Source organism: Pagrus major, chromosome 9, assembly GCF_040436345.1.
Source record: "Pagrus major chromosome 9, Pma_NU_1.0".
Taxonomy (NCBI): domain Eukaryota; kingdom Metazoa; phylum Chordata; class Actinopteri; order Spariformes; family Sparidae; genus Pagrus; species Pagrus major.
In genome coordinates, this window is record NC_133223.1 from 29,436,533 (window position 1) to 29,463,430 (window position 26,898).

The window sequence follows — 26,898 nt, forward strand, 5'->3', positions numbered from 1 at the left end:
GAGTTCTCCCCCTCTGGAGGCGAGATGGGCCGGAGCCAGTCTGGTGCTATCTGTGAGTCCCCGGCCTCTTATCTACCACTTCCAGCATGTTACGTACTGGGTCCGTGCTTCTGCCCACATGATGGTGTTTTGTTATCAGGGAACTCATGCTTTGGAGCCGGGAGGGAAGTTTAAAGGTTCAAGATCTTTGGAAAACTTTATTATCTAATGAGGATTAGGATGTGGGGCTGCGTGATGGAAGGTGCATGACCTTGGCCATTAAGACATATTAAATTCTCCAAAACTGCTCCATCCACTGATGCTAACCCTAGATCCCTCCTTCCTGGTCCTGGAGCAATGTGAAGAACAGCGATTGATACTCATTTCCCTTCACCAGGCATATATCTTGGACTGAGATGTCTTTTTAATTGGATTTATAAGACCTAAAATAATCACATTTTCTGCAACAACTGTCTTTTTTTGTACCCCATTCACACTGGACTAAAACCACACCAACAACCACTAACATCTGGTGTCTGTTTTCAAAAGTTTCCGCTGTAGTCACAAGTGTTTATCGGCCCCAGCTTCAGTCGGTTGAGATGGAAAGGGTCTTGCTATAAAAGTTGGTATTTCAAGATGTGGTTGTGCAAACGTTGGTGAGCTCCATGACTCATCTCAGTCAGTGTTAAGGGTGCACATTGTTTTTCAGTGATCTGTGTATTTGATATCGCATCAAGTTTTTTCTGCTGCAAAGCCTTTAGGAAGTCAGGTGATATGGTGGATGATATGGTTTTCACAATTGGTTGCATTGGTAGAGTTGACCTTGCGCGTGACTTCAATGAGGACAATGGGCGTTTGTGTCCTGTGTGTGGGTGGAGGTTTTTAATTTTCAGTTTCAGACATAGTGAATGTATTTTTTCTCATGTATATCAAAGAATGTTCAGTTCTTAATCGCAGTTTGGTTAGATTTAGGCAACAAAACTTGGGTGAAATATCAATATATATGCATAAGTTTTTAGGGAGTCTCATGATGGAAACGTGACACCCAGGTGGACTCTCTAATGTCTGGCGTGATGCTTATTCAAGGAAAGGATGTCGGCGCATGTATAGTTTTCCATCCGTGTACATTCAAGCAACGCTCGACATCATTCAGTCGGCGTTGTGTTTGACAGATGGACTCAGGTAAAAGATTGTAAAAATTAGCGAGATTTGCAAGATGAGAAAGAGGCAAAATATACTAGCTAGTTCCATCATCAGCTCTGGAAATATAACACTGTGTCTAATTTACGTTTTTAATTTGACTTTGTTTCTTGGATGGGTTCTGGATGTCGTCTGTTCCCTGTTTTCTTGCATGATTGTGATTCTTGAGCATGATATAAAGAGAAAGACAATCTCGTCTTCTGGCTGTGGAAAAGAAGTCAATGTCCTATTTTTAGCTGTTTACCCAAATTGAAAAAGCCTGCATAATCTTCAGATTTTGCCGTGAAAATGGTTTAGTAACTTTATTCTGTCCTTCATCTCCTGCAGGGCCGAGCCGTCTGAGCTCTGTTCTTAAGGGAGCTTTTTGTTGTCTGGGTGATCTTGAGCAGGGTTCATGTTCTCGGCCTGTAAAAATCCCTTTGAGTCATATTTAATGTTGGGCTACACAAATAAACCTGACTTGACTTGGCATACTTTATCAAGGCCTGTTTCTTGGAGTTTGTTTTGGGAGTCGACTTTTTTTCTGCCGAGCTGTCAAAACTTGCCTAAGAAGATTAATCAGACCTCCTTCCTTCACAACAAGTAACCCACCCCTGTCCCCGGGACTTCAAGCTTCTCAGTGCCAGCGTATCTTAATTATGGATTTTGGGTGATTGGCTTCCACTAATGAGGAGGAACAGGATAAATTAATTTCAACTGAACGGTGCTGTGATCCTCTGCCATTTTCTTTCACATGTTTTTGCAGCGTGAACTTATTACAGGGACAAGTTGTGCTGCATAAATTGAAGCCTTTTAGCAGACGGTTGGTTGCCTGCCCCATAGGTACAAACACAACTATAAACGTCCTTGACATTTATACTTATTCTAATTTACATAATGAAATTGTTAACAACTTATCCATGTTATAAATGAGTGTCTCTCAATGTGCATTGCATCCAAAACACCTGTTTCCTGGTAAAAATCCAGCTAAATATTTATGTAAAACCTCATTTGTGAATCCTAAACTCTTGGCTGGAGGGGAGATTAAAATGACAGTTGCTTGTTTATCTGTTCTCCGACATTATTCAGCATAATATATACTGTGAGATGCCAAAAGGCACCCACTTGAACACATCTAACCCTGGGAGGAAATCCATTCTGCATTAGTCCTCGGCTGGAGATAGATGGTAGAATTTTTTATCATGTCAGCTTTGTTTTTGCTGAGATGGAAATTACATTATAGGGAAGGAGAGGATTTGTGATCTGGAGGATATTTATTTTCGAGAAATAAGAAAAAGTTGTTTCAGACTTTTTCGATTTGGATTGAACTCAAAGCATCTGTTATTTTTAAAAGATGTCTTTCTCCTTGTTGGACAACTACAGTTTTCCACTGTGGTTTTCTTTTTTCTTTTTTGTTCTGTCGATGTAATATCAGATTTCTGCTGATGCATTTGACGGAGGTCCAGTTCTGCTGTGCTTGCACCATGAATCTGCAGGGCAAAGCAATAAATATCATGAACTCAAAATCCCTGTGAACATTTTTGTGTGCGTTGCAATTTTCTTGGTGTTGAATGGCTTACATTTTGAAATTTCAAAATGTATCGATGTGTGGTTGAGTCTCATCAGTCTTTGTGTTTGAAACTCTTACTGAACCAAGCACTCACCAGAGACTCCAACAGAGTTATTTCTCCTTCCTCTCTCCTCTCTGTACTGTAGCATTACGTTCATGAAGTAGACTGTTTCCCCTTCACCTTTGCTCAGCAGTCAACATTACAGAACATAAACACCCACGACTGGACCTCCACAGATCACTGCTGCAGTCAGGTTGATAAACAGGAGTGAAGATATAATCCACTTTTCTAATCCCAAAAGTTTAAAAGTATCTCTGAGCTCTCCTCCCGTCGGTACTCGGCTTCGGATCAGAGCAGAATCAGATGTGACTCCAGAAGTTCTGGCTCTGCACCCCACTCTTTCCTCAAGAGCCAGTCAGCTCTGAGCAGCTGCAGCTTCAACATCGTTTATCGACTATTTTTTTGATCATTATTGACTTTTTCTTCTTTGAGTGCAAGAAAAACAAGTCAACGTCAACTGGTATTTTTTTATGCATGGTATGTGGGCACATCTGTACTCTACAGAACTTAATGGGAAGGATTGGTGTATCACCGTCATGCAAACTTGGACTTTGGTTTAAGTACTGCTCACAGCTTGAGCTCACAGCTTGAAGTCGTTTTATTTGTATGCAAGCGACTGGGCTGTATTCAACACTATATATCAGCAAAATCTTGCACACGGTCCTCACTCAGCCCTTATTAATGCACACTCTTCGCCCTTTACATCTATCTCTGAATGTCATTTCCCCCTACATCCTCAGGGACCTTTATGATAACTATCCAGTACTACAGGGTAACACGTAATAGAATGCCTTGGCCCTCATTTATCAAGTGAGTACATCCACTCTATGTGGAAAGGATCGGGTCCTTTTTTAAGTGCCAATATGAACTGCTCAGATATTTAGATGAAGGTCAAACTACAGTGTAGGTTTTAAAAAATCTCCTCAATTTTAAAACGTTAAACTAAAAGTCAAGTGAGAAAAGATTTGAAGGACTGAAGGCTTGATAAAGATAAAAGAGATGCAGTGTTCTGTCGAATGGGACTGAATGACTTTTGATTTCAGATTTGCCAGAAATGCATTTTGATTGATTTTTTTTCCTTCTTTTGGACATTGAGTTTCTGAGAGTGATTGATCAGTGTGTTTGTTTGCTTTCTTTAACCCATTAATTCACACTGACAGCTCACAAATCACAACAGCTGACACTGAGCTATAAATTCAATAGCTTACATGACTAAAAAATGCTTCAGTACTGGACGGTTTATAAACATATTTTTTATGTGTCATGGAGTTTTTCATGTTGTCTGATCCTCACACTTCTGCACTCGTGTTGACAACATTGACAGCGAATGTGTATCGCCTCAAAAGTTCAGACTTCCCACATCCTCCACTCGTCAGAGTTCGACGTAGTTCAGTAGAGAGATCTCTAAAGATGCTTTAATGGTGCTAACACAGAGAAAAGAAAATCTGCTTTCCATTGTCTGTCACAGCTTTTGTGAGAACTGAAAACAAATTAAATTTCCCATTACTAAAGAGCTTTTTGACAGATAAGTACCTGTGTAGATTGTGTGAGTGAGTGTAATCACTACAGAGAGCAGGACATGCAGCGAGGCTCGTTCGTGTCTGAAAGCCCGACTCTCAAATGTTTTTTCTTCTCTCTTCCTTCCTACAGAAGCAGCGGCACTAATGAGCACCCAGCACCCTTTAGATGAGTGAGGCACAACAAAAAAACCTGAACATCAACGGTCCACAGTAACAGTAAGACTCCATATCTCCTATTTTACACACTCAAGAGCTCTCTGTGAAGTTACCATTATATATCATTATCATTATATTGTTATACCTCCTACTCCAGACCGCCCTCAGCCGAGAATGAACTCCCCCTAATGAACCTCCAGCTTTTTGTTCTGAACAGTGTTTATTAGAAAAGTCAGTGCAGCATATTCAGCTGTGTATATTCTCGTCAGGGACTATTTGTTTTGTGATATAACGCAGACGGGATTAAGGTGGCATTTTGAATACCGTCTTGTTTCTTTCCTTAGAAACATGTATTATTGCTCTGCAGTGACATTTCTGAAATATCACCGCATATAATAGGGACTGTTGTCAGTGGCACCCAGACGTTTGTTAAAACCATGAAACCTCTTTATAATGAGTTTTCTTTGATCATGGCACCCTTCGGTGTGCCCCCCCCCCCACACACACACATCATACACCACATGTGATATATATATTTGAACTAATATCAGTGCAAAGTGTGAGAACAGGCTGTTTTCTGTTGCTATGAACCTAATATAAGCATTGAATGAGTACGCTCATTGAAAAAATGCTTTTCTTCTCCTCAGAAGGAGAATTAGCTAACATTTTCTCGCTTCCAAGGACATAAAACATTCACACAAGGCATCATGAATCGAGTCTGTTTTTCCCTTTTACCTAGGCGCTTGAAATATTCAGTAGCTGAGCAGGCTGAAGAGGTGGTTTTGTCTCTCATGATGTCTCTTTTGTTTAGTGACATCATTACTGCAGATTGTTGTCTCATGTAAAACTGTGGAGGAGCGAGATCTCTTTGAGCATTTCTTCATGTTGATATGTTTGAAAATGTTAATATAAAAAGATAGTTAATGGAAGTTTCACCTCGCTTTTTTGAAGTGGTGCAACATGAATTAAATCTGTACAATAAAAATACAGTTTTAGACAAACAGTTTTCTAAATATTGTGGCGCCCTTTGTCTGGATATGCTGCAACTTTACGTTACTTTAGGTTGAATTTTCTGTGTTTCTGTTTTTGACGACGCTGTGCTTATGGTGTGGCGACCCAGTCACCAGAGTGAATGTTGGCAGTGTGTGCTTCTGCAAACCACGGATACGTCAAAACTTTAGGATATCTTTATGTTGGACCTTTGTTTCTTTTTCAATTTTCAATTTCCTCTTGTGACATCGCTGTGCTTATGGTCTGGTTAGGTTTAGGAACAAAAACCACTTGGTTAGGGTTAAGACAAGATCATGTTTACCAGCTCCACCATCATCTCCTCCGCCACCTTATATGAAGGCCAGGTCATAATCATGTCATGTGAATGTGTCAGTATGGTACAGTACATGGCCAGAAATGTTTATCCTGATGACAGGGCTGGGTTTGGTGAGGATTAGGCAAAGATCATGTTTTGGTTTACTTGGTCCTGGTGCCATAAACCCAGCTGAAAAATGTCTCAACATCTTGTCAAAAACATCCAGTGGTTTTTTTAATGCGTGTAAATGTTTTAACAGCGTTGCTCCACCACTGTCCTCACCACCTCCTGACATGAAAGTCGACTCATAAACGTGTAATGTGAATGTGATTTGACGCACACTGTCAAAATGTAGATATGACGTGCATGACGAGTACAAATTTGAACGTATCAAAAAACATTTTATTCCGTCGACTGGGCTGAGCATGCACATGCACATGCAGCAGTGTACGGTTTGGTGTTAAAATATTAAAATTCTACATGTTTTTTTAACATTCATATGCAGGCTGCACGAAAGATAAATTATTAAATGAGCAAATAAGTGATGGAAAGGAAAAACATCACATATAACAGGCTCAATCACAACCAGGCGTCCGTCCCTTTTGGTGGCCCAGTTCTTACTGACACACTTTTGTCAGGTAAAAAAGTCCAAACAACATAATTCTGTGTGTCTTCTTCAATTTGAGGCATTATTTCAGAGGCTCCGTCAGGGCTGAGTGATAAAGAGGCAGAGAAGAGGAGCGCTACATGCTACAAAGACTCCGCTTTGATGTTTTCTCACATTGAGAATGGCAGGGTCGTAGAAAATGTGATCAAAGTTTCTTTTCCCTTTTTTTCCCTCTTTTTGTTGGCTGGACTTCACATGGAGTGCTGCGCCTCTGTAGCAGCACCTTGCTTACCAGTTAAAAGAGAACAGTTTGTACGGCTGCAGGAGGTCTTTTATAATGCAAGTCCCATCTGAGCTTCTGTGGACCTTTCGGGGGCTTGCGTTGAGTGCCTTGACTGCCTCTTGTGCACTTCTTGTATAATTGAGTGTCAGTGAGAGTAAACATGACCTGAAAAGTCTTTTTATACACAGTTTGAAAATAGAGCTCGCCAGGGCTCTTCAGTCAGTACTGTACATGTAAAACAGCTGCTGACAGTAAAATATGGCCTCGTACAAATGACTTTGGCCCGACTTTATGTCCAAGCTCGGGGATGTCTTATCAAGCAGAAACAGGAGTGTAGATTGGAAGTAACTTATTGAGGTGGATTTGGTCCATAAATGGGCCATAGAAAGCGTCCTGTAAGATTTATGAGAGTGTCACCTCAGTTAAAAACTGCATTTTTATTTCCCCATGGAACACGTCCACGATCCTGAGGCAATTGCAGATGTAATTGGTACCTGTTATCACACACTGTAGTACACAGTTTTGGTTTTCTGTCTTGCTGATGCTGAAGATATTCTTGTCTTTTTTTAGAAACTGCCTTGTGTACAACTCTTTTTTTCTGAAAGAGCCACTTATGGTCAGAAAGTGTATCATCGGCGGGAATAAAGAGGAAGTCATTCAGAAACAAGCGTTGGTTTTTAGGCGGCGGACACACTTGTTGCTGTCTCGGATGGAGCATGAGCGTCCATTTGCTGTGACTTTAGATGATGGCTCTTGACAAACAGATTTGGAGAAGATATGTTTTGCTTGGTCAGCTGTTTCCTCTCCCCATGACATCAGAAAAACTACTCCGACACTAACGATGAGACTTGTATACAACTCAGTGGTTCTTTAATACAGTGTTGTCCCATGTTGACTGCTGATATGAAAGATAAAGACACTGTTGCTTGTTGCTGAAGTTGCAAGTTTTAACATTTGTGTTTAAAACAGATTTGTCAGGGTAGAATCTGAGATATTTGCCGACTCGACAGTAAAAACCAGCAGCTCCATCCAGTTTTAAATTTTTTACCCCTACACCTCAGAACAGAGCTGCTGGGGGACGGTGTCTGAAATCCTCCCTATGAAATGGAACGACCCTTCAAGACCCTCATACGTGATCAGCAGTCGTTGATGGCGAGCGGACGTTTCCGATATGGCGTCTTCAGCTCTAGCGATTTGTTTTGCCTCATCACAATGCCACTCACCCAGTTTGAAATTAAAGCTGCTCCCACTAACACCTCTAAATCTGACTAATTTACACAACCTAAACATGAACAGTCTGTGAAATATTTATTTGCAGCTGTAGCACAGATGAGTAAAGGTTGTGCTCCCAAATCTGGCAACATCAAGGTGGTGACAAGACGTTGGAAGCTCTGTGCAGGTACGGTTTCGAGCTGCCAAAAGAAAGTTTATCAGTGTTATTCTTCACAAACACACTGAGGCTTAATATGCATGTAATAAAATTAGAGCTGCAATAGTTGGGTCTTGGTTCAACTCCATGTAATTAAAGTTAGATGATGGTTTAGCGTTGCAGTTAAGATTATACTCATTAGCTTGAGGACGCTTTGAAACCGGAAATCACACCACTGAAAAGTCTTTATTGCAGGAATCAAAATGAGATTTCTCTTTCTGAAGCCTTCTTCAAGTTTTACTCCTCTTTTTCTAAGTAGTCTTTTTTTCTTGATTGAGGTACTTATCTTAATTAGCTTTTGGTGGCAGATTCTCTGGAGACTCCATGGCCAGGGACTTTTTTTTTTTTTCTTTTTCATAATTCAACCATTGTGAGGCCATTTTAGCCTTTGAATGTGATCAGGAGCGAGATAAATAACCTTGGCTCATGATGTAAATGTGTGTTTTTCATTTAAAAAAAAAATCCTTTTGGAAGAGTTATTAAGATGCAGCAATAAAAGACGTCATGATTTTCAGATTGCACTTTCGAGCATCATAGATTTTTAGTGGCCGTGCGTGTACTCTCAAAGGAGAAGCTCCCATAATTTCACTTTCTGGTCCAACTGGGACTAATTTTAGACTCGGTGCACATCGTTCAACACAGTTCACAGGGGGTAATCTAATAAACCTCACGAGTAAGGAACATTGAAGATGTACTGAGCAGTTATGTAAGTAAAGCATTGAATTAAAGAATTGGCTAACAGAAGTAAGGTGCACCACAATTCCTAAATATGTTGTAAATATGGTTTTACTTTGTTTTCCTTAATCTATTAGGCATCTATACAAAGAGCCTGTGGTGCAACACATGCTGTTAAACTACCATTAAAATGACTAAGTACTCGCAAACAAGTGAGTCTACCATCAGTTCTTAAACCGAGATCCCCTAGGGGGTAAACATGTCAGAGTGAGAACATCTTTCATATGTTTCATTCAAAAGCTGTTTCTGCCCGTCCTGATCTCTCCCATCTGGAGAAGCATCTGAAGGATACACTAAAGAGCTTCTACCTTTTGAAATTGTTCACCCTTGCATCCTGAATAGATCTGTCCTTTAGCAGCAGATATCAGGGAGCTGCAGACGCAAACTTGTGAGGAAAAAGTGTGAAAATGGTGTGACAGTATCTGCAAGCAACGTCCGTATATGTCGTAACATTTTATTTCCTCGTGGAATACAACATGCATGTCACAAGCAATATGTTTTGACTTGTTAAAATGTTAATCTCAATGGGACCAGATTGTATTAAATGTGTTCTGATGGCGGCACGACGGTGGTACGTGTCCGTTACTCATGCACACTTCCGGTGTACATTGTACAGCTGAGCCGCTGCCAACTCGCCGCTCCGTCTGTCCTCCCTCCATAATGTGGTGGAAAATTGTGTATAATTTCCTGGTGAGAAATAAAGAGGTTTTCAGCCCAACTGAGTCACAGCAGTACAATACCATTCAGCTGAGCAAGGGACAAGAGTTCATTCACCAGGGCTGATTCAGAAGTCTGACCCCCTTTTCTGTGTTAAGCAGGAGTTTCGTATGAGTCGGTACATGTTTCAAGCGAGATAAGGGACCATTCCCCAGGTGGGGTCACTCTAGGAAAGTCGTTGGTGACCCCCAGGGTGGGGCCGCCGCTGTTAGAGCATGTTGGAGCACCTTATCACCAACAAGCAGTTCTGTCATCTGCAGCTCAATAATGACTTTTAGCAGCTCAACAGATGGACAGCAGTGTGTTTTCTTCACATAACATTCCATCCTCAAGAAGAATATCAATTTTGCATCACGATTTGGTGAAATGTTCGTCCTTCTCCCCTCCAAAACACCAGATTTTGTCCATTACTGTGTTTTACAAGTGTTTTTAGTCCTTAACCTACTTTAACAACACATCTTCACACCAAAAAGACTGAATAGGTCGATCGCCAACGACACACAACACAACAAATTTTACCGTTCCCTAAACAATATGCAGCGTACAAGCCACAGGCATACCAGACCTTCATCGTACGCTCGCAGCCTTGTTAAGGTTTAAGAAAACTTAGGTTAGGTTTAGGAGAATGTTGCGGTTTGGGTTAAAATAACAATACTAATGTAAACTCTGAAGAGGTGTTCAGAGCCAATGATTAACCTCCCAACAGCCTGTAGGACAGAGGCAACATCTAATATGGTCACATCGTATCATATCTCACACAGGAAAGCATAAATTATTGACAGCCATACAATTTTCCGTGACTTCCGCTGCTCCCCGTTGGGACTGTCTGACATTATTATTGCTACAGATTGTAAGCAAAGTGTAAACAGGACAGAATCTCAAGGGACACTCCCCCTCTTTCATATGGAGGCATACTATTACATGATTTATAAAGCTTTATATACGGCTTCTCAATATGGGATCCGTTTAAGTTTTGATTTTAAAGACTTATAAGATAAACTGAGGATAGCTTCATACGTGTTTTTAACTGTGTGTATACATCAGGATGTGTCCACCACATGTGCTTATGTCTGCATGTAGTATATATACTCATACCATGAGATCAAATCCATCCATCCACCGTTGTTTCTGAAAGAGGCACCTTGTAAATCAGACATAGTCTCAAAAGTTTTCATGTTATTTGGAGGGATGATGAATTCCAGTTCTCTGGTTAGACTTGAGAATATTGCACTTATTGTCCTTAAAGGCAGCAACTGATCGATTATGTTTTCTGGGAGTCTGGTGCGAACTGTTATTGGCCGGAGGCTACATGCAGGAAACGTCACGAACACAGCAAAATAAGAAAATACATTGAGAGGAGCCACGCTGCTTTTATAACCCCTATTGGAGGATGACGAATGACTCCCAGATTATTCTTTATTAGCTTAAATTTACTGCCTTTGAGCTCAAAATTTTGTTATTTGTCAAACAATATTTTGCAAAGAGTGTGGCTCATCAACATATAAAAAAAAAATATGAAACATCATACAAATATCAAAATACACTGGAGGGGGCCTTTAAGTGTATTAGCATGAAGTACATAATTCACCTCCAAATGACCGTACCATCTAAACAATGAAGTAAACATGTTGTTTGCATTCAAGGCTGATGAAGAGTAGCTGCATGGTGCAGTGCTCTCTGAAGATTTACACATGGCCTTGTGAGAGAAGTGAACTCCACTATGAGACAGAAAAAAAAGACATGGTGATGATATATTGCCACTTACAGTCCTGACTTGACAGTTAGTATAAATGTCCAAAAGTGCAGGTTTGCTTTTCAGTTTATCGCTGAAGGACATCTGCTACATATACACACAGGATTATGATGAAATCAAAAGTAATCTTTTCCTGCCTTTCACATTTTTTTTATAACTCAAAATACTTTTCCATCTTGTGAAATTCCTCAGAACAAAATATATTGAGCCTCCCTCAAAGTCCGGCTCCTCATTTCAGCCAGTAACCATCAATCTTGTCAGACGCAATAACATCTGTTGCCTACAGGTCTTGTAACAAGTTGTAGTTAGTAAGTGTTGAATCAGTGAACAGACCAAACCCCACAAGTAAACTCTATGCTAAAAGAGTTACTGTGTGTGGATCATACATATTTGGCCAGAGAAGGAAACATCGCGGAGAGTACGTGTTAACCTTTAAAGCTCGTTCTGATCGTCGACTCGTATTCCTGCCTTACAGCTCCATCTGAACACGTGCACCCAGCCAGCAAAGCACAACCTGCAGAGGCCTCGAACCATCTGATATGCCTCCAACTTTCTGTTCTGTTGACTTGGGCACAAATGTGGGAGGATGATGTGAATTCAAAAAGACCTGAGTGTATCTGGTGGATTAAAAGTCAAAGATAAACTCTGCATTGAGGTTTTCCATGACTACAACAACATTTTTTTCTCCTTGTAAACGCATTAGTAAATGCCAAGAGAAACCTGGACACTGCTGACATGTTTCCAAAGGCTGTACAGCAAGAAAACTATAACTTCTTGTATTGTTGTACCTGAGGTAGGAATTCATGTCATGTCTCCAGCACAAAGCCGCATTTACTGTCAGATCTGACCCCTGAACTGTAAGTATCACAAGGATTCATGTTGTTACTCTGTGCACGTAGTACATGTTGTCTTATTCTATAGAGAAGACTGTTAAAGGCTTTTCAGAAAATGGCAGACACTTTGGTTCATGGAAGAGTAAATTAACGAGTAAATAAATAATAAAATAAATGTGCTTTAAATGAAATGAAACATAAAATTGGATGGTATTTTTTAACACTTGGGGCCGCATGACAAGCTAGAAAACACAACATTTGAATGAATTATCAGCTTGTTATGTTCATATGGCTAACGTGTTAGCATTAATTGCGTATTAACACATCCAGTAGATGTTACATTAGCATTTATTTGAAGTCAACCTGATTAATGTTTTTGGTCTCTACCAACTCCTGAAGAAAATGTGGCTATTTACCTGCTAAACGCTCCACTGTGTTTACCAGCTAGCCGCTAACTTTTTGTCTGTTGGTTGTCTGATTCATACAGCAGGTTTATCAGAGCTGGTTAGCTGAAAGCAGCTGTCTGCTCTGGACTGAAACAAAGTTGGTAAGAGCAAAGGTTTATGGGATAGAAAACTAAAACATTGAGATGAAAAGGCTAAAAGAGGCTAAAGAGGTCCTGTGCTTGTTTGTCCCAACCATCCGTCCCTGACCTCCTCACTGTGCTGACCTTTGTTGCTCTTTATACAACTTTGCCTGATTTCTTCCTTCTCTGCTGCAGGATGGGTTGTTTTAGAAATGCTGCTTTCACAGTCATCCTATGTTGACTGCTAACAGCACCAAATACTAAGTTGACAACTCGAGTTTTGAGTCATTCAAACCAAGCATTAAAAATGAAAAAAAGAAAAGAGAAGAAAAGGAAAAGTAGAAATAAAGACAAGGCAGCCATCAGTTAATTTATAGCACACTTGAATCATCTTTAAAACACTGTTCAGCAGCTACATTTATTCCAGGTTTCACATCACTATGACTAATGATACAGAAATCGATCAGCTCGGAACAAAGATGAGCTCTGACACTTCAGGGTTACTAAATCAAGCGCTGTATCTGATATCACGGTGGAGTGGAATAACTAATTTTCCAGATTTCCAGCTCCAGAGACTAAAAGTGAATTAATAAGTTAATTTATTCATATCAGTATTACAGCGTTAGCAGCAGACATAACATGACATTTGCAGCTGTCTAGAGCAGGTGTGAAGCTCTGCAGTGACAAGAGGAACATTAGTAGGAGGCACCTCCCAGCCTTCACTGTGTACGTCGTGATATTGCACGGCTTGTCTTTTTTAATTGGCTTCCTGGTGTAGATTCAGCAAAAAAAGGTCAGTTCACGACCCTATCGAGTTTCCCTGCTGTACATTATGGAGGCAAATTGATTTCCATGTGATGTGTTCCTGTTTTCAAACGAATGTTAATGCACCTGAGGTTTGGGTGCCTACCAACAACCAAATCACATACTGTAGGGATATAGAGAATATTTACATTATATACAGATATGTTTTTTTTTCTTATAGTAAAAACCTGGATATTTATATTGATGTTGTCATATTTGGTCATGTGTATTTATATATATTTTTTATGTTTCAAAGCAATAATACATCATTCTGAAAAAATCACTTCATTGAAATAAATTAAAGATAATTCGACAGGTTGGGGGAGTATGCTATTTTATATTCGTGCAGCTTCAACTCAAGTGTGTGTATGTTTGTGTGTGTGTGTGTGTGTGTGTGTGTGTGTGTGTGTGTGTGTGTGTGCGTGTGTGTGTGTGTGTGTGTGTACAAGTACTGTACTTCAGCAACAAAAGGTTGGTTTGCTGACAGCCTCTTGATGTAAACTCCTCCTCCCACTCTCACCACAGAGGCATGATAAACATCCATACAGACGAGGTCAAGTGAAACTGTTCATGAGGATTGAATAAATTGAGTTTTCTTACATAAATGGCTGCTTTATTTTTCCCACTGTTACACGTTCATGTGTCACGTTATGGCCTTTTATCACGTCACATTGTTTGTCAGCCGTTGTATCTGTTGTCTGTAGATGCAAAACGTTCGTGCACTACATATTTAAGATCCAGCTTGACTGGATATTCTCGTTGTCTGAGAGCCTAAAGTCTTGAAGAAACCTTTTACTGACTTTGTATTTTTTAAGAAAGAATTCAGGGGTTTTCCCAATCACTTCAATGCAATATGAGTTTTCTTGTAGCCATCTAGTGGCTGTCAAAGGGACTACAGGCGCTGACGGTGGTGGTTGAGTCAGACATCATGTGACTTCTTGGCATTTCTATGTATTGTTATTACATCTTAATTTATGAGCAGAAGCTGTTCCTTCTTATTTTATACAAACTCATGTAATGAAAATGAAAATTACAGAATAAGAAGGAAATTAGCGGTGAAATAAGTTGATAAAATGACTTGGCTTTGTCAAGTGACTGATATGAATCAACAACTACTGTGATAATTGGTATATTGAGCATTTAATTGAATTTTTCAATATGCCAAACATCCTCTTGTTTCGTTTTGTTCTGTCTTTTTGGACAAGAAACTGAACTGACAAGGACTTATGTTTTGGAGCATTGGTTGTGGGAAGCTGTGATGAAGTCAAAGTTCACCAAAGCTGTTTCCACAGTTATCCGGTCAAGTCGAGAAGAAAAATCGCTCAAACACTGGAATGTAATGTCAGTCCATCATTTTCCCCATACAGCTCTCAACAGCAGGCAGCTGATGTAAGGTTACTGTAATGGTAAATAATTCATGTAATTTACTGCTGTAAATTTAGTGCACTTAAAGACTTTCAGAGGATGATTGTTACAGTGGATTGCACTTACAGTATTTTCCCCTCACTGCTGCCCAGAGGAATATGGGTGAACTTGAAGAACAGAAAGTTACAGCCAATGTGAACAAAGAACTGAATCACTTGAGCCTGAATAACAAAATGATTGAGCTGTTATAAACCCGTTGGCCTTTTGTCCTGCAGTACTTTATCGGCTGGTTAAAGAACCACTGCTCAGCACGTTCATGGTTCCCAGAGGATGAATCCCAAATGACTTTTGGTGATCCTCTGAGTTTTCTTCTAGTGCCATCGTTAGTTTAGCATTTGAGGGTTTTTGTGAAATGTCTATTGGATGGATTTGTGATGGTTTGAGTTTAGTTTATTTTGCATTACAAATATCGCAGCGAGTGTTGCCGTGACTAACTGCTACTTGTTGCAGGGTCTCTTTCTGTCTGTAACATTTCCCTGAAGATCTGAAATTTGGCACCAACGTGAATCTATACTCGTTAGTACTGACGTGATTCGGTCAGTACTCTTAAAAGTACCAACCCTAATTATAAGGGATTACAGTGCTTGCTACTCCTCCACGCTGGTGATAGTTGTGGTCGGAGGCATTATGTTTTCAAGTTGTGCGTCCGTACATCCCGTTCTTGTGAACACAATGTTCTTCAAATTTGGCACAAACATCCACTTGGACTCGAGGTTAAACTGATTAGATTTTGATGGTCAAAAGACACTCTGACCTCACAAAACCCATTTTTGGCCATTACTCAACAATTAATTTGACGTTTGTGACATTTTGTATCCGAAAGGTCAAAGGTCAGCTTTACTGTGGCATCATTATCATCTTCTATCCAATATGTAACACCATAGCTCAGGAACTTGACCAGTGTGCCGATGTTTACAACGGCGAGACGGTAATTGTAGTTTTTATGCTGTTTTATGACAGAAATACACAGCAGGTGATTACATTGATTTGTGTAAGAGTGCTTGTGAAGCTCTGAACTTAAACTTAAGTTCAAAATAAAAAAGTAATAACTTGAAAAGTTGTGTATGCTGCTGGCCAATAAAACATCAGTTTTTGTTTTTTTTATTTTACAGTCTAGCCAAAAACTCAATTCCAGCACCGCTGTATTAGGCTTCAAATCAAGGACAGGTGACATATAAATCACTTCAACTCCACATTTGTGTTAACGTTGTTAAGATTGGAAATGATTGCTTTCACTCTTGGGCCGTAGTCATCATAATTTTTGGTGCAGTGAGCGACTGAAAAAATACGCCGCTGCGATCGCACACATTTCTACTTTGCAGCGCTGCTTTGATGGAAACACAAATCATGTGGAGGCTGCAAATCTCAATGAAAATCCACTGAGATGCTTCTCATTGAGATGCACATTCCTGCTTCAGCTCCCACTCACCACTCCCACAACACACACACACACATCCTGAGCAAGGAGTGAAATAATTGGACCCTAAACTTGGTGAAGATGCTTATAATCTTCTTTATATCTACTTGTTATATTGTTTCTATTGTCCAACTGGGTTTTTCTCCTTGCACACGTTCCTCCTGAACATGAGATATATATTAAAAAAACCCACAACGTTTGTTGCCGTAGCCTAGTTACTAAACAAAATCTGAACGATGACTCATTGGCATTGTCTTCAACTGCTGACCTAGATGCATTTGAGATGCCTGTCAAGCTTCTTTACTCCTGTTTTTCAAAGTTGTTTTGCTTCTCAACACGGTAAAAAGTTCATCAAGTGATACGCCCATGCATTGCGGTATCTTTGAATGTGTGTTTTTCGGAGATTCTTGACACTTTTCATGCACTGTGATGGATGCAACCATAATTTATCAGAGCCCAAGACTTAATGGCGTCCCGTCATCCAGGGAACTATTGTAAGTGTTTCCCACACATAGACTATACTTGGGGTGGGCCGAACAGGTAATACCAAGCCGGTGTGTGCACATTTTTGGACATGTTTTATGTTTTATTTGTTTTTTCGAGCTGCAAATTGAAGATTAATGAGAAGTAATTTTATTTTCACATCCTTGTATTTAATGTATTAATCTGTAGTGTAGGGTTGTATGGAGGCGGGGGGTGTTGGGGGTAGGTCATTTGCTGAAGTAACAGAAAATCTCCCTCTTTCTCCACAGCCTAATGTTGGCAGTTATGTAGATGGATGGTACTGTTGCCTTCCTGTCATGCTCTCAATGCCTCTTTACAACTTCTCACAATAAATGTTGGCCTGTTTGCTGTGTGTGACCTTGTATATAAAGCACAAGCACCAATTATGAATGTGAAATAAACGATGTCATTCAGAAAATAGATAAACTTTCGTGTACAAGACACTATCAAGCAATAGCCCTTGGGGGCTGAGAAACAAGATAAACACTGATGTATGCGAAAGCAAATCGATCACTGTAACGTGTACGAGAGGAGAATCAGTCATCAGCTTTGTTTGAATAGCATCAAGGTGTCGCTGCTAAATAATGGAATTAAACCAGGAGATGAATGAAATATGTTGAAATCAGCTGTTAGCAGCTAGTGGACAGGATAGTCCTGCGAGTGTTTGGCTGAGGGAGCTCACAGCTAATGGAGCTAATAGAGCTATTAGAGCTATTAGAGCTTACAGCTAACAGAGCTAATAGAGCTTACTGCTAACAGACCTCATAGAGGTCTAGGAATAAAGCTAACAGAGCTTAGAAACAAGCAGCAGGACTGGGAGGTGCTGTTGAGAGAAACATGAAGTGTTAAACACTGAACTGAAGTCTGATGTGACGACTTTACAGAAAATAAACTTCTGGATGGTTCCAGGGTGAAAAACGTGAGTCTGGAGTCCTTCTGTACCTGAAAAAAAGAAAGTGTTACAAATATCATTAATTATACCTTCAACCTTTCCACTACATCTATATAATGGAGCATATTTTCCTTCCCTTTTTTTATTTTTTTTTTACCCATATTTCACCTCGTCTGCATAGCATGAAGGGCCCCACTTTCCCGGAAAGTGTCTGGGCCAGCCACTTCCTTTACCCCACCGCAGCTGTTCATACAAGATGCAAACATGAAATGATACAGGGCAGAGCAAAGAAAAACCTTAGAAAAATAAAGTGTGAACAGAACAGCCTGGATCCTGAGACCCTCCCTGTTTTAAATGCTCTCTCAGGCAGAAACCAAAGTTCTGCTGGCCAGCAAAAACACACCACCACCCAAGGGCCTGACTGAGCTGAATCTCTAACCAGCTCCCATTAAAAGAACAAGAAAATGCCTTCCCATTGATTTGAATGACCTTTGTAAATTGGCCGGTGACTGTTTGTGACCTTTTTAAATTTTTTGATTTGTCTCTTTAGAAAATGCTGATTGTTTCCCAAAATTCTCCTGAGCTTCTTTTTTTTTTCCTCCTCCACGTTGCTACCTGACACCTACGCGAAATGTCTCAGCAGCTCTTTGAAGCCCATGTTCAACACTCACATCAATGCTAATGCAGACGTGAATTCAACTGGGTCCAAAGTACGCACATTATATTTGGATGAATGCCTCTATTGTTGTGAAGGGCCGATATTTAAAATTCCAGACAGCTGTGTGTCTCCAACATTTTTATCAAGAGGTGATCTCTTTGTATTTTAGTGTTTGAACAAACCTTTTCATCCATTCTTAATTAAATTCCACATTAATCCTGAATTTGGCTTTCTGTATCATCTTTATTATCGTCTTTTGAATTATTTATAACTCTTCAGAAAGTTCAGAAAGTCAGTTTTTCTTCCTTAAGTAGTTGTATCTTCTATCTATTGAGACACGAAAAATGCAAAATGCCGTGAAGGTTGCAGTTTCTGATTATACCCCAAGGACCCAACATTTAAATGACATTTCAGACGTGGATATCAGGGCTGCAACTAATAATTGCTTTCAGTATCAGTTAATCTGCTGATTATTTTCACGATTAACCATTGAGTCTCTCGAATCTAAAACAGTCGTGAAAAATGCTCAACGCGGTTTTCTTTAAATTGCTTCTTTTGTCAAACCAAATGTCCAAAATCCAAAGACTCTTCATTTACCATCATAAGTAACAAGGAAAAGCAACACATCTTTACATTTAAAGGTCCAGTGTGTAGAACAGTGTTGTGCAACTTCACACAGATTAAAATAAACTAGTTTGTGTTGGTAGTTCACAGTTTTAATTTTAAAGAGTTTACAGTGTCATCTAACATGTTACCACTGGACCTCGTCGTCTGGGGTCCACGATCATATTCCAGATCAAAATATGTCTGGACGACATACTGTATATCTCCGGGAAGCTGCATGTTAATCACGACTTACTTTTCTTTTTGCCAAAAAGGACACCGTGGTGCGAACCATGGCTGCGGTTGACCAATTGGAGGCAGAATAGGGCCGGTCGTTTCATACAGATATGCGTCGTTCAAAGGAAACATGCGCACGTTCAGTAAACTCTTTTAGCTCGTTCATGCACAACACTAATGTAGGATTAAGTGGTGTCTCCCGAAGTCGCTGCAAATTGCAACCAACTAAATACCCCTCATCTGGGGAAGGCCCTCTCTCGAGCCACTGTTTGGTTTATCACTTCTGTGCTACTGTATAAACATGCCGACTTGAAGAGGCCCTGCTCCCTCTGTAGATATAAATGGCTGCCTCTAAGGTAACAAAAACACACAACTCTCAGCGAGGTGATTATACACTAAAGAAAACATAATAATGAATATTATATTCCATTTAAACTCCTACATTTCCTTGAATTCTCCTCAATTTTCTGTCGATTGACGGATTAATTCATCGACTGATGGTGGAGGTTAAATAAATAAACACACGGCTCTTTGTCGTGCGCCCAACAAGCCGATAACGAGGCTCCACATTCAGGTTTGTCACTTCCAGCTTTGTGCTTTATTGTGTTCTTCCTGCCCTCTGCCCTTCACTGTGAGGGTGTTCCTGACAGTCCATCTCTACGTGATAAAAAAGAAGAGACTTTAAACACATTTCCAGCTGCCGAGATTCTCACCTCCCAAGTGTTAAATGTTTCTGAAGTGCAGAAGAAAAAGGAAAAGGGTATTATTAGGCTGACATAATCTCACAGGGAGGCTTTTAGGTGTTTGTGTTGGAGAGCTATTGTGACTTTTGACTTCATAATGTTTTGGCCATACTGCTGTTTTGATTGATGCCAAGATGCTGACCCGAGGCTGTGGCCAGTGCGCATAGTGTGATGATGAATCACACACTGCAGCAGGAGGGTCAGACTGCAACCTCTCGCACGTTGGCTTTTTATAGGTCATCTCTGGCATGCCCCGGTGCACCTCAGTGAAACAGCTCCCGTTGAAAGGGGTCTTTTTTTTGCACATGCAAAAACTCCTAGAAGAATTTTTCTGGACAAACTGTGGGCGGAGGAAGTTTGGTTTGAATGTCAAGTATCGTGTGTCGAGGCAAAAGCTTCTTGTTGAGTTTGCAAACCCCATCATCTCCCCTCGCTGCAGTCCTTTAGTGTAGCACCATCTGGCCCACAGCTGAAAACTATTAAGATCCGCTGGAACTTCCTCTTCACTATTCCTCCCCAGTTTGAAGGCGAGTAAGTAGCTTTTATCTCGGCTCTGTTGTTGTTTGCATGTTTTCTCTCCATAGATCTTTATTTTTGTCCTTCACCCTTGTAATGCGTTTTCCTTGATAAACTTTGTCAGGGGCGCTGGAGTTTTAAGCGCCTGGCTGTGAGAGAGCAAGCCTGGATTTTAGATTAGACATCAAGACACCACGGCCGGTTCAACTGAGGAATTCTGGGAGTAAAATTCATAAACAGATTGTAGTCGCGATGTCTTATGTGCCGCGCTTAGCCTGCGAGATTCCAGAGCCGGGGTGAGAAGTGAAGAAAACAAAGGATCTTTGTTGATTTTCCTTTCTGGGGCATTATGTTGGGACCACAGTGCGTGCTCTGCTTCTTTTCAATGTTAAAAGCCTGCTGCCTTTTTAGCGCATATGGGTCAGATTAGTGAGTGTGCTGTGAGGCATTTATACAAATGGGACGTCAACTTTGCCTTATTTTCTTTCTTTTTAGTCTTTTAAACAAACCTTTTTAAACATTTAACTTGTATCAAACTTCTCTGTTTGGATTGGTTTTCATCTTTAGATTGTTGTTTGGACTCCACTGGGTCAAAGTAGGTTGCGCTCGCTTCCAGAAAGAGTGTTTCTCAAGCTAAATTCCAAGTGTTTGAGTCACTGGAGGTGAATTGTTGCTCTGGACATGGTTGTTGCTGTGTTATTTGGAGGATGATACTCTGAGTAAGTGAAGCGTTGGCTCATATCTTCCATTATGTTTCATACATATTGTGTGAATCAGAGATATTGTACCCAAATTTTATGCACCAGTGTTGTTTTATGGTCTCGTGTTGAGACTGTTTCAATATCTTGTTAGGTCTTTGTAGACTGTAATTTCATTCAGTTGGTTTTTATTACCATTTAATTGATGTTTATGTGCTCATTTACTTTTGTTATTAGGCCTCATAATGTCAGAACATTCATATTAGAGAAGTGCGATGGGTAGTCAATTAAGGATACTGAGCTCTTGCCTGTGTGCCAACAGACACACACACCCTCCCGGTGAGGGCTCGAGCAGATCCAACCTGCAGCTTCCACTGCAGCTGGTAAACATCGAAGGGAGACTGAGGAAGTTTGCAGCTCGGTGTTAAGTCTGTGTGTGTGTGTGTGTGTCTCGGGGTCGACACTTCTCCCGAGGGGGGTGCCGTTGAATCGCCAGACAGGAAGCTATTAAAACCAGGCTGAACAGTGCAGCTGTCAATCAAAATGAGTGACATCACAGCCAGGTGTCAGGCGAGGCATCGCATTACACCTCAGTATGTCACAAACAAACAAAAAGGTAGCCGGGCTTAGTGTGCTGCCAGAACCTTCTCCACAGACCGGTCCTCGGCTGTAAGAGTAAAGCTGTCATCGGTGACTTAAAGGGATGTTCGATGCTCATCCACTGGATCATGATTGGGGCAATTAAGGCGTTTTTTTAATGACTCGCTATCAAATATAAGCAGCCTGATAAATTTCCAATCCTTTGTTTTTGTCACCTATTTTACTCTAAGTGATGCTGTCACTCAGCTGTCAAGCACATGTCACTGTCAGTTTTTGAATCACTGGAACACAGCTCCAGTGAGAGTTTATTATATATTTTATTTTAAAATAGGCCGATTAAAGCTACATTTCTCAAGTGTGCTACACCTCCAGAGTGCTGATTTGGGTTGGAAATGCTTTTTTTATGTTCTTAATGGAAAAAGAGAGGCTGTCCAAATCCCCTTCATACTTCCTGCCACAAAAGCTCCCCACTGACGCTCTCCTCTCTCAACAGATTTATAAAACGCTACACCAAAAAACAGAAACCATTAAAAAGGAAGCGTGGTTTTCTTAAAGGGGCAGTTCACCCCAAAATTAACAATATATGTTTTTCTTCTTACCTGTAGTGCTATTTATCCATCTGGATTATTTTTTGGTGTTAAATATAACGGAAATAGATGGCGCTCGGCATGTGGTGCTCAAAGAAGGCCATTTGTGCCGCTACTCAGCTCTTTTTTTAAAACATTCATCGTCAATGTTTTTAAGAATTTCAGTAAGAACAATCTCAATAAAGGCTTTTTAACCTTTTCTAGCCAGAAGTGTGCCTTGGACTTACCTTGAACTTCAGTATTCCCCATCAAAGAGCGCCTTCATCACATGTTGTTTTGAACTTCCTGAGCACTCCAGACTTTGTCTTGCCGTAAAAATACATTAAAAGAAAACTCAGCAGCAATGTCTCTTCCCAGATATCATGACCCAGTTACTCAAAAGATAACGCACACACCTTGTTGTGCGCAGTTTCATGTGGGAAGTATTTTTTCTTTCAACTGAACTACACCCACCAACATCTGTAGATGAGAGGCTAGCTAAATAAGCTGAGCTAGGACACCATGAATGTTAACATCATGCGCTGTCATAAGCATGCGTCTCTTGTTTTATTTTAGATTTTTTGTTGATGTTGTTTTGTTTTTTCCGGCGCTTTGAGCACCGCAGGCCAAATACCATCAAGTTTTAAGAGAAGGCAGACATCTCTGGCAAAAATATCTTCAAAACTCAGCAAACTCACTCCAAAACAATCTAGATGGATAAAAAGCACCACAGGCAAGAGGTAAAATATGGACTTGGACTTGGATTTAATGAACTGTCCCTTTTTAATGTAGTGCTATTTCACAGCAAAAACATATCTGACTTGTTTTGAGGATGAAAGGAAACAGAGCACCTCAATCCAAAAAGCTGTTTCTCTGACGTTCTAAGGTTAAGTACCAAGGCCAGCACTGCCAAGGTCCTGATTTGGCCGGTCCAGATACTGCAGAGGAGTCTGCTGCTGAGATCTGCAGAATCCACCCCGCCTGTCTTTTCGGTGAAATGTAAACAATAGTCCCGTCCTTGGTCATCTGCCCGTGCAATGTTTTCAACACCAGCTCGTTAGACCTGTAAATAAGGAACACAAGTTGTCTTTTTTTTTTTTTTTTTCAGCTGCAGAGATATTCTGTTTTTGCAGACGGAGGAATGTCCCAGTCCCCACCCTGAAGCTTGTTCCATTTAAAATTTCTCCAGCCCTTTCCAGGGCCTCTGTTGCAGTAAAATATCCCCTTACTGTGAGAAACCCACATACATTGTATTTGCACTCTGCAAGCTACATTTCCCTCAATTATATGCCATATATCATTATGTGCTTTTATTATGTACAGTCTGCAGCTAAGGGCTTTTCATTTCTCTGTGTAAGGAGGCAGCTGATTACCACCGTAGAGCACGTTTAACGAAAAATTGAGAAATAATGTGAGCCCTGTCTCTTTCTTTGACACCAGCTCCTCTCAGCAGCAATAAAGAACATTTTGACTCAATAGCATAACTCCATCATTTTGCAGTGGCATCTTACCGCTCCTCAGACAACGCTTTAGCAGATACCCCTCCGTGTTTCAGTGATGGATTTGTTTTCGCATACTTTAGTTTTTATCTTTTTTCTCATCTGGGTTGATGGCGTCTTGTACTTTAAAGTTTATTTTTTGAATGGCATCATTTCTGCCACACCCATAATGGGTGTTTGTGCATTGTACAAGGTCATACGCAGCGAATAAGTCCAGAATTATTGTAAGAAGCTGTAAAGCAACAGTACCAGTCATGTAAAATATGGTCTCATTTGTCTTGGACAATGAATTGGACCAAAAGAACCCAAAACATGTGAGGATCATGTGTTGTTATGAGGTTATGATTCAGTATTGTATCAGGGCAGTTGGTGAAATAGTCAGAAATTATAATCTATAGGAGAATAAATGACATTTGTTTCAGTAGGACTTTTTATCTTTTATGCCTGCACCACATTTTCTTTGACTGAGAGAAACACTCACAGCATACAGCCACAGAGAGGTGGTCCGGGTGGAAGGTGGGCGTACAAAGAGACACCAGAATCCAGACTTTGCATCCAGTCTGTGTTTGGTTTTTAGGCAACAAAAGCAATCTGCTTGAGGTCAAGGAAAAGAGACGTGAAGTCCGCGAAACAGTCACGAAATTGAATCATCAGGATTCACTTTGTTAAAGGTCAGGGAAAAATCGTGTTGTCAGCTCTGTGTTAAAATAAATAATTTCATGAAATACTGAATAAAGGTTTAAACTCAAGGATTTGGGCTCATGGACGTGAATTTTCCATGTTAAACTTGAGTGTCACAACAAGTGGACAATTCATGCCCATGTACACAAATCATATAGATTACATTTACTCACTATCTCACCAACTTCTGGGATACTTTGTTGAACATATACTGGAGTACGAATGGGGGCATAAAGTAGTAGTATTCACAGACTTCTTGTACCTTAAATACTCTTAACATAAGTCATTTTGTAGCACGACATCTTTACTTTTACTCAAGTGTGCCTTCTGGGTACTTTGTACAGCGGCTGTGGCTGCTTCTTAACTTGTGCCACTTCAGGATGCTGCAAGTGTTGTTGTTCTCTCTTTATTTAACTTTATTTGGGTCTTTTCTGCTCCACTGCACATTCGATCAGGTCTCATTGTCTTCAGGTGTGTTTGAATCAGACCTGACTGGCCTCACGTTCCTTCAGGATCAGGACTCTTCGAAAATTGATTCATGCACAAAAAAGTTTGGTGGGTTTTCTGCAGTCGTGTTTCGGATCAGGACCAAAGTTTTGGACTAATGAAGACTTTATATGAAGCTATAAAGACTTAGATAAACAATGGTACTCATAGTTTATCTCCCTCTGTATTGTTGGTAGAAATACATAAGGTAGAAGTATTTACTCGCTTACTTGTAGTTGTTTCTCATGACTTCCCAGATTCAGACATTCACGTTGGCAGCCATCATTGTTTTCATAAATCAAACCTCATTTCCAGTGTTGTAGCAGTTTGTCGTGGGATACAGCATGTTGGAAGTTTGGTTCCGAGGCATGAGCAGGATTTATTTTACCATCCACTAAAAACTCAGAATAGCTCCAGCTTTCCTTGATAAATGGAAAACGCCAAAGATGGAAAAATTCAATTCATTTTCTAGATTGCCCGAGCACAAGTTAATTTGTTTGCAAAGGCACGGATTGAAATGGCTGTAATGCAGCCAGGCCTTGCATATTTTCCCACAGTAAAAAGAGTAAAGAATATTGATTGTGGAAGGGCGCTGACAGCTACCTAGTCCTGGACAGTTTGTCCTTGCAGTCCTCTAGATTGCTGAGCTCTCGTGGGGAATTGATGCAAAGGGTCTGAAAGCAGTCGAGGCAGAAGTGTCAGACTTTTAGAGATGCTGGAAATGCCTTTTTTTTCTGTAATGTAGCACAGTGTCGATGTTTTAGTAGACAAACCAGCTGCACTGCTACGTCCACAGTAAGTTTAAAAAAGAGAAGAAAAGCTAACTTTGACCACAGACCACATATATCTTTTGTTTTATCCAAAATAAGTCAGCACAAGATGAATAATGACAGTGTGAGACAGAAATCTGGAGAACAAAATGCTGAAGGTCACTGTTGGCATCGCCTGTGATGACTACACTTCTTAGATTTGGTTTCAGGTTCTGTGAATGTGTATCGGTGCTATACTCGTAGAAAGAATTACATGCCCTACTTCTGTAGAAAGATTAGGAAATAATGCCTCTGACTGCAGCAGGGGATCATAGTAAACAATGCTGCATTTTTCCGTGAAACACGATTACTTGCCTTTGATAGAAGTCACCATTCTTAGACACGTTGAGTGCTGTAGAACAGTAAGGACAGTAAGTATGTCATTGTCAAACCCCACAAGATTAGAATTACAGCCTCCACGCATGATGAGCGTGATGTGGCCCGGTGGTAAACAAATGAGATGCAGATGGACTGAGACTTTAATTTGAACACGTTCTGACAGCTAAACGTTGCCTCACTCTCAGTGGGTGGGGATTTTTATTGCAGAAGAAAAAAACTTGTGTTTGTTTTGAGACTTTTCTGCCTTTTTCGTGAACGCTTGAGGTCAAAGACATTTTTAACTCTCTTCTCCCTGCTGCTTTTCCAGGTGGAATATTGTCAGATACTCAGGAGGGACCTCGGAGACGCACATTTTTCCACTATGAACCGCGCCTTCAACAGGAAAAAAGGTGAGCAGAAATAACTAATGCTCATTTAGTTAATGGAGCCTGTTTTAGCTGTAGCCACAGGCTGCACAGGGTTTTTAAGAGTACTGAGAGAAGAAAAACTTTCTGTGTCTGTTGCAATACGACCATTTTATGAAGGTATTTTGTCACTGAAGCCACTCTTTGTTGGACCTGGACCATAATGGACAGTCCTACAGCAGAGTGTTCTGCCAAGTGTTAGTGGACACGCTCCACCGATTTGACACATGAAGTTTGGTTTTCTTGGTACTACAGGTTTTGTGTTACAAACTGAGTGAGGTGCTCCAATAAAATTTGTAGTCCCGTTATGTTATGGGAAATGTAGGATCCAGTGTTTTTGGAGCCTGACACACTAGAGACTGA

The 26,898-nt window shown here is 40.4% G+C and overlaps 1 protein-coding gene across 2 annotated transcripts in view; it reads left to right on the forward strand.

Annotated features, from left to right (window-relative positions):
* Positions 1-26,898, forward strand: part of gulp1a (GULP PTB domain containing engulfment adaptor 1a) — a 94,645-nt gene that overhangs the window by 32,677 nt on the left and 35,070 nt on the right. For both annotated transcript variants that reach the window (XM_073473597.1, XM_073473596.1), the window contains 2 exons: positions 4,440-4,525; positions 26,439-26,520. In XM_073473597.1, the coding sequence (XP_073329698.1) occupies positions 26,493-26,520 (28 nt within the window). In that variant the 5' untranslated portion in view covers positions 4,440-4,525; positions 26,439-26,492. Of the gene's footprint in view, positions 1-4,439; positions 4,526-26,438; positions 26,521-26,898 lie in introns of those variants that run through there.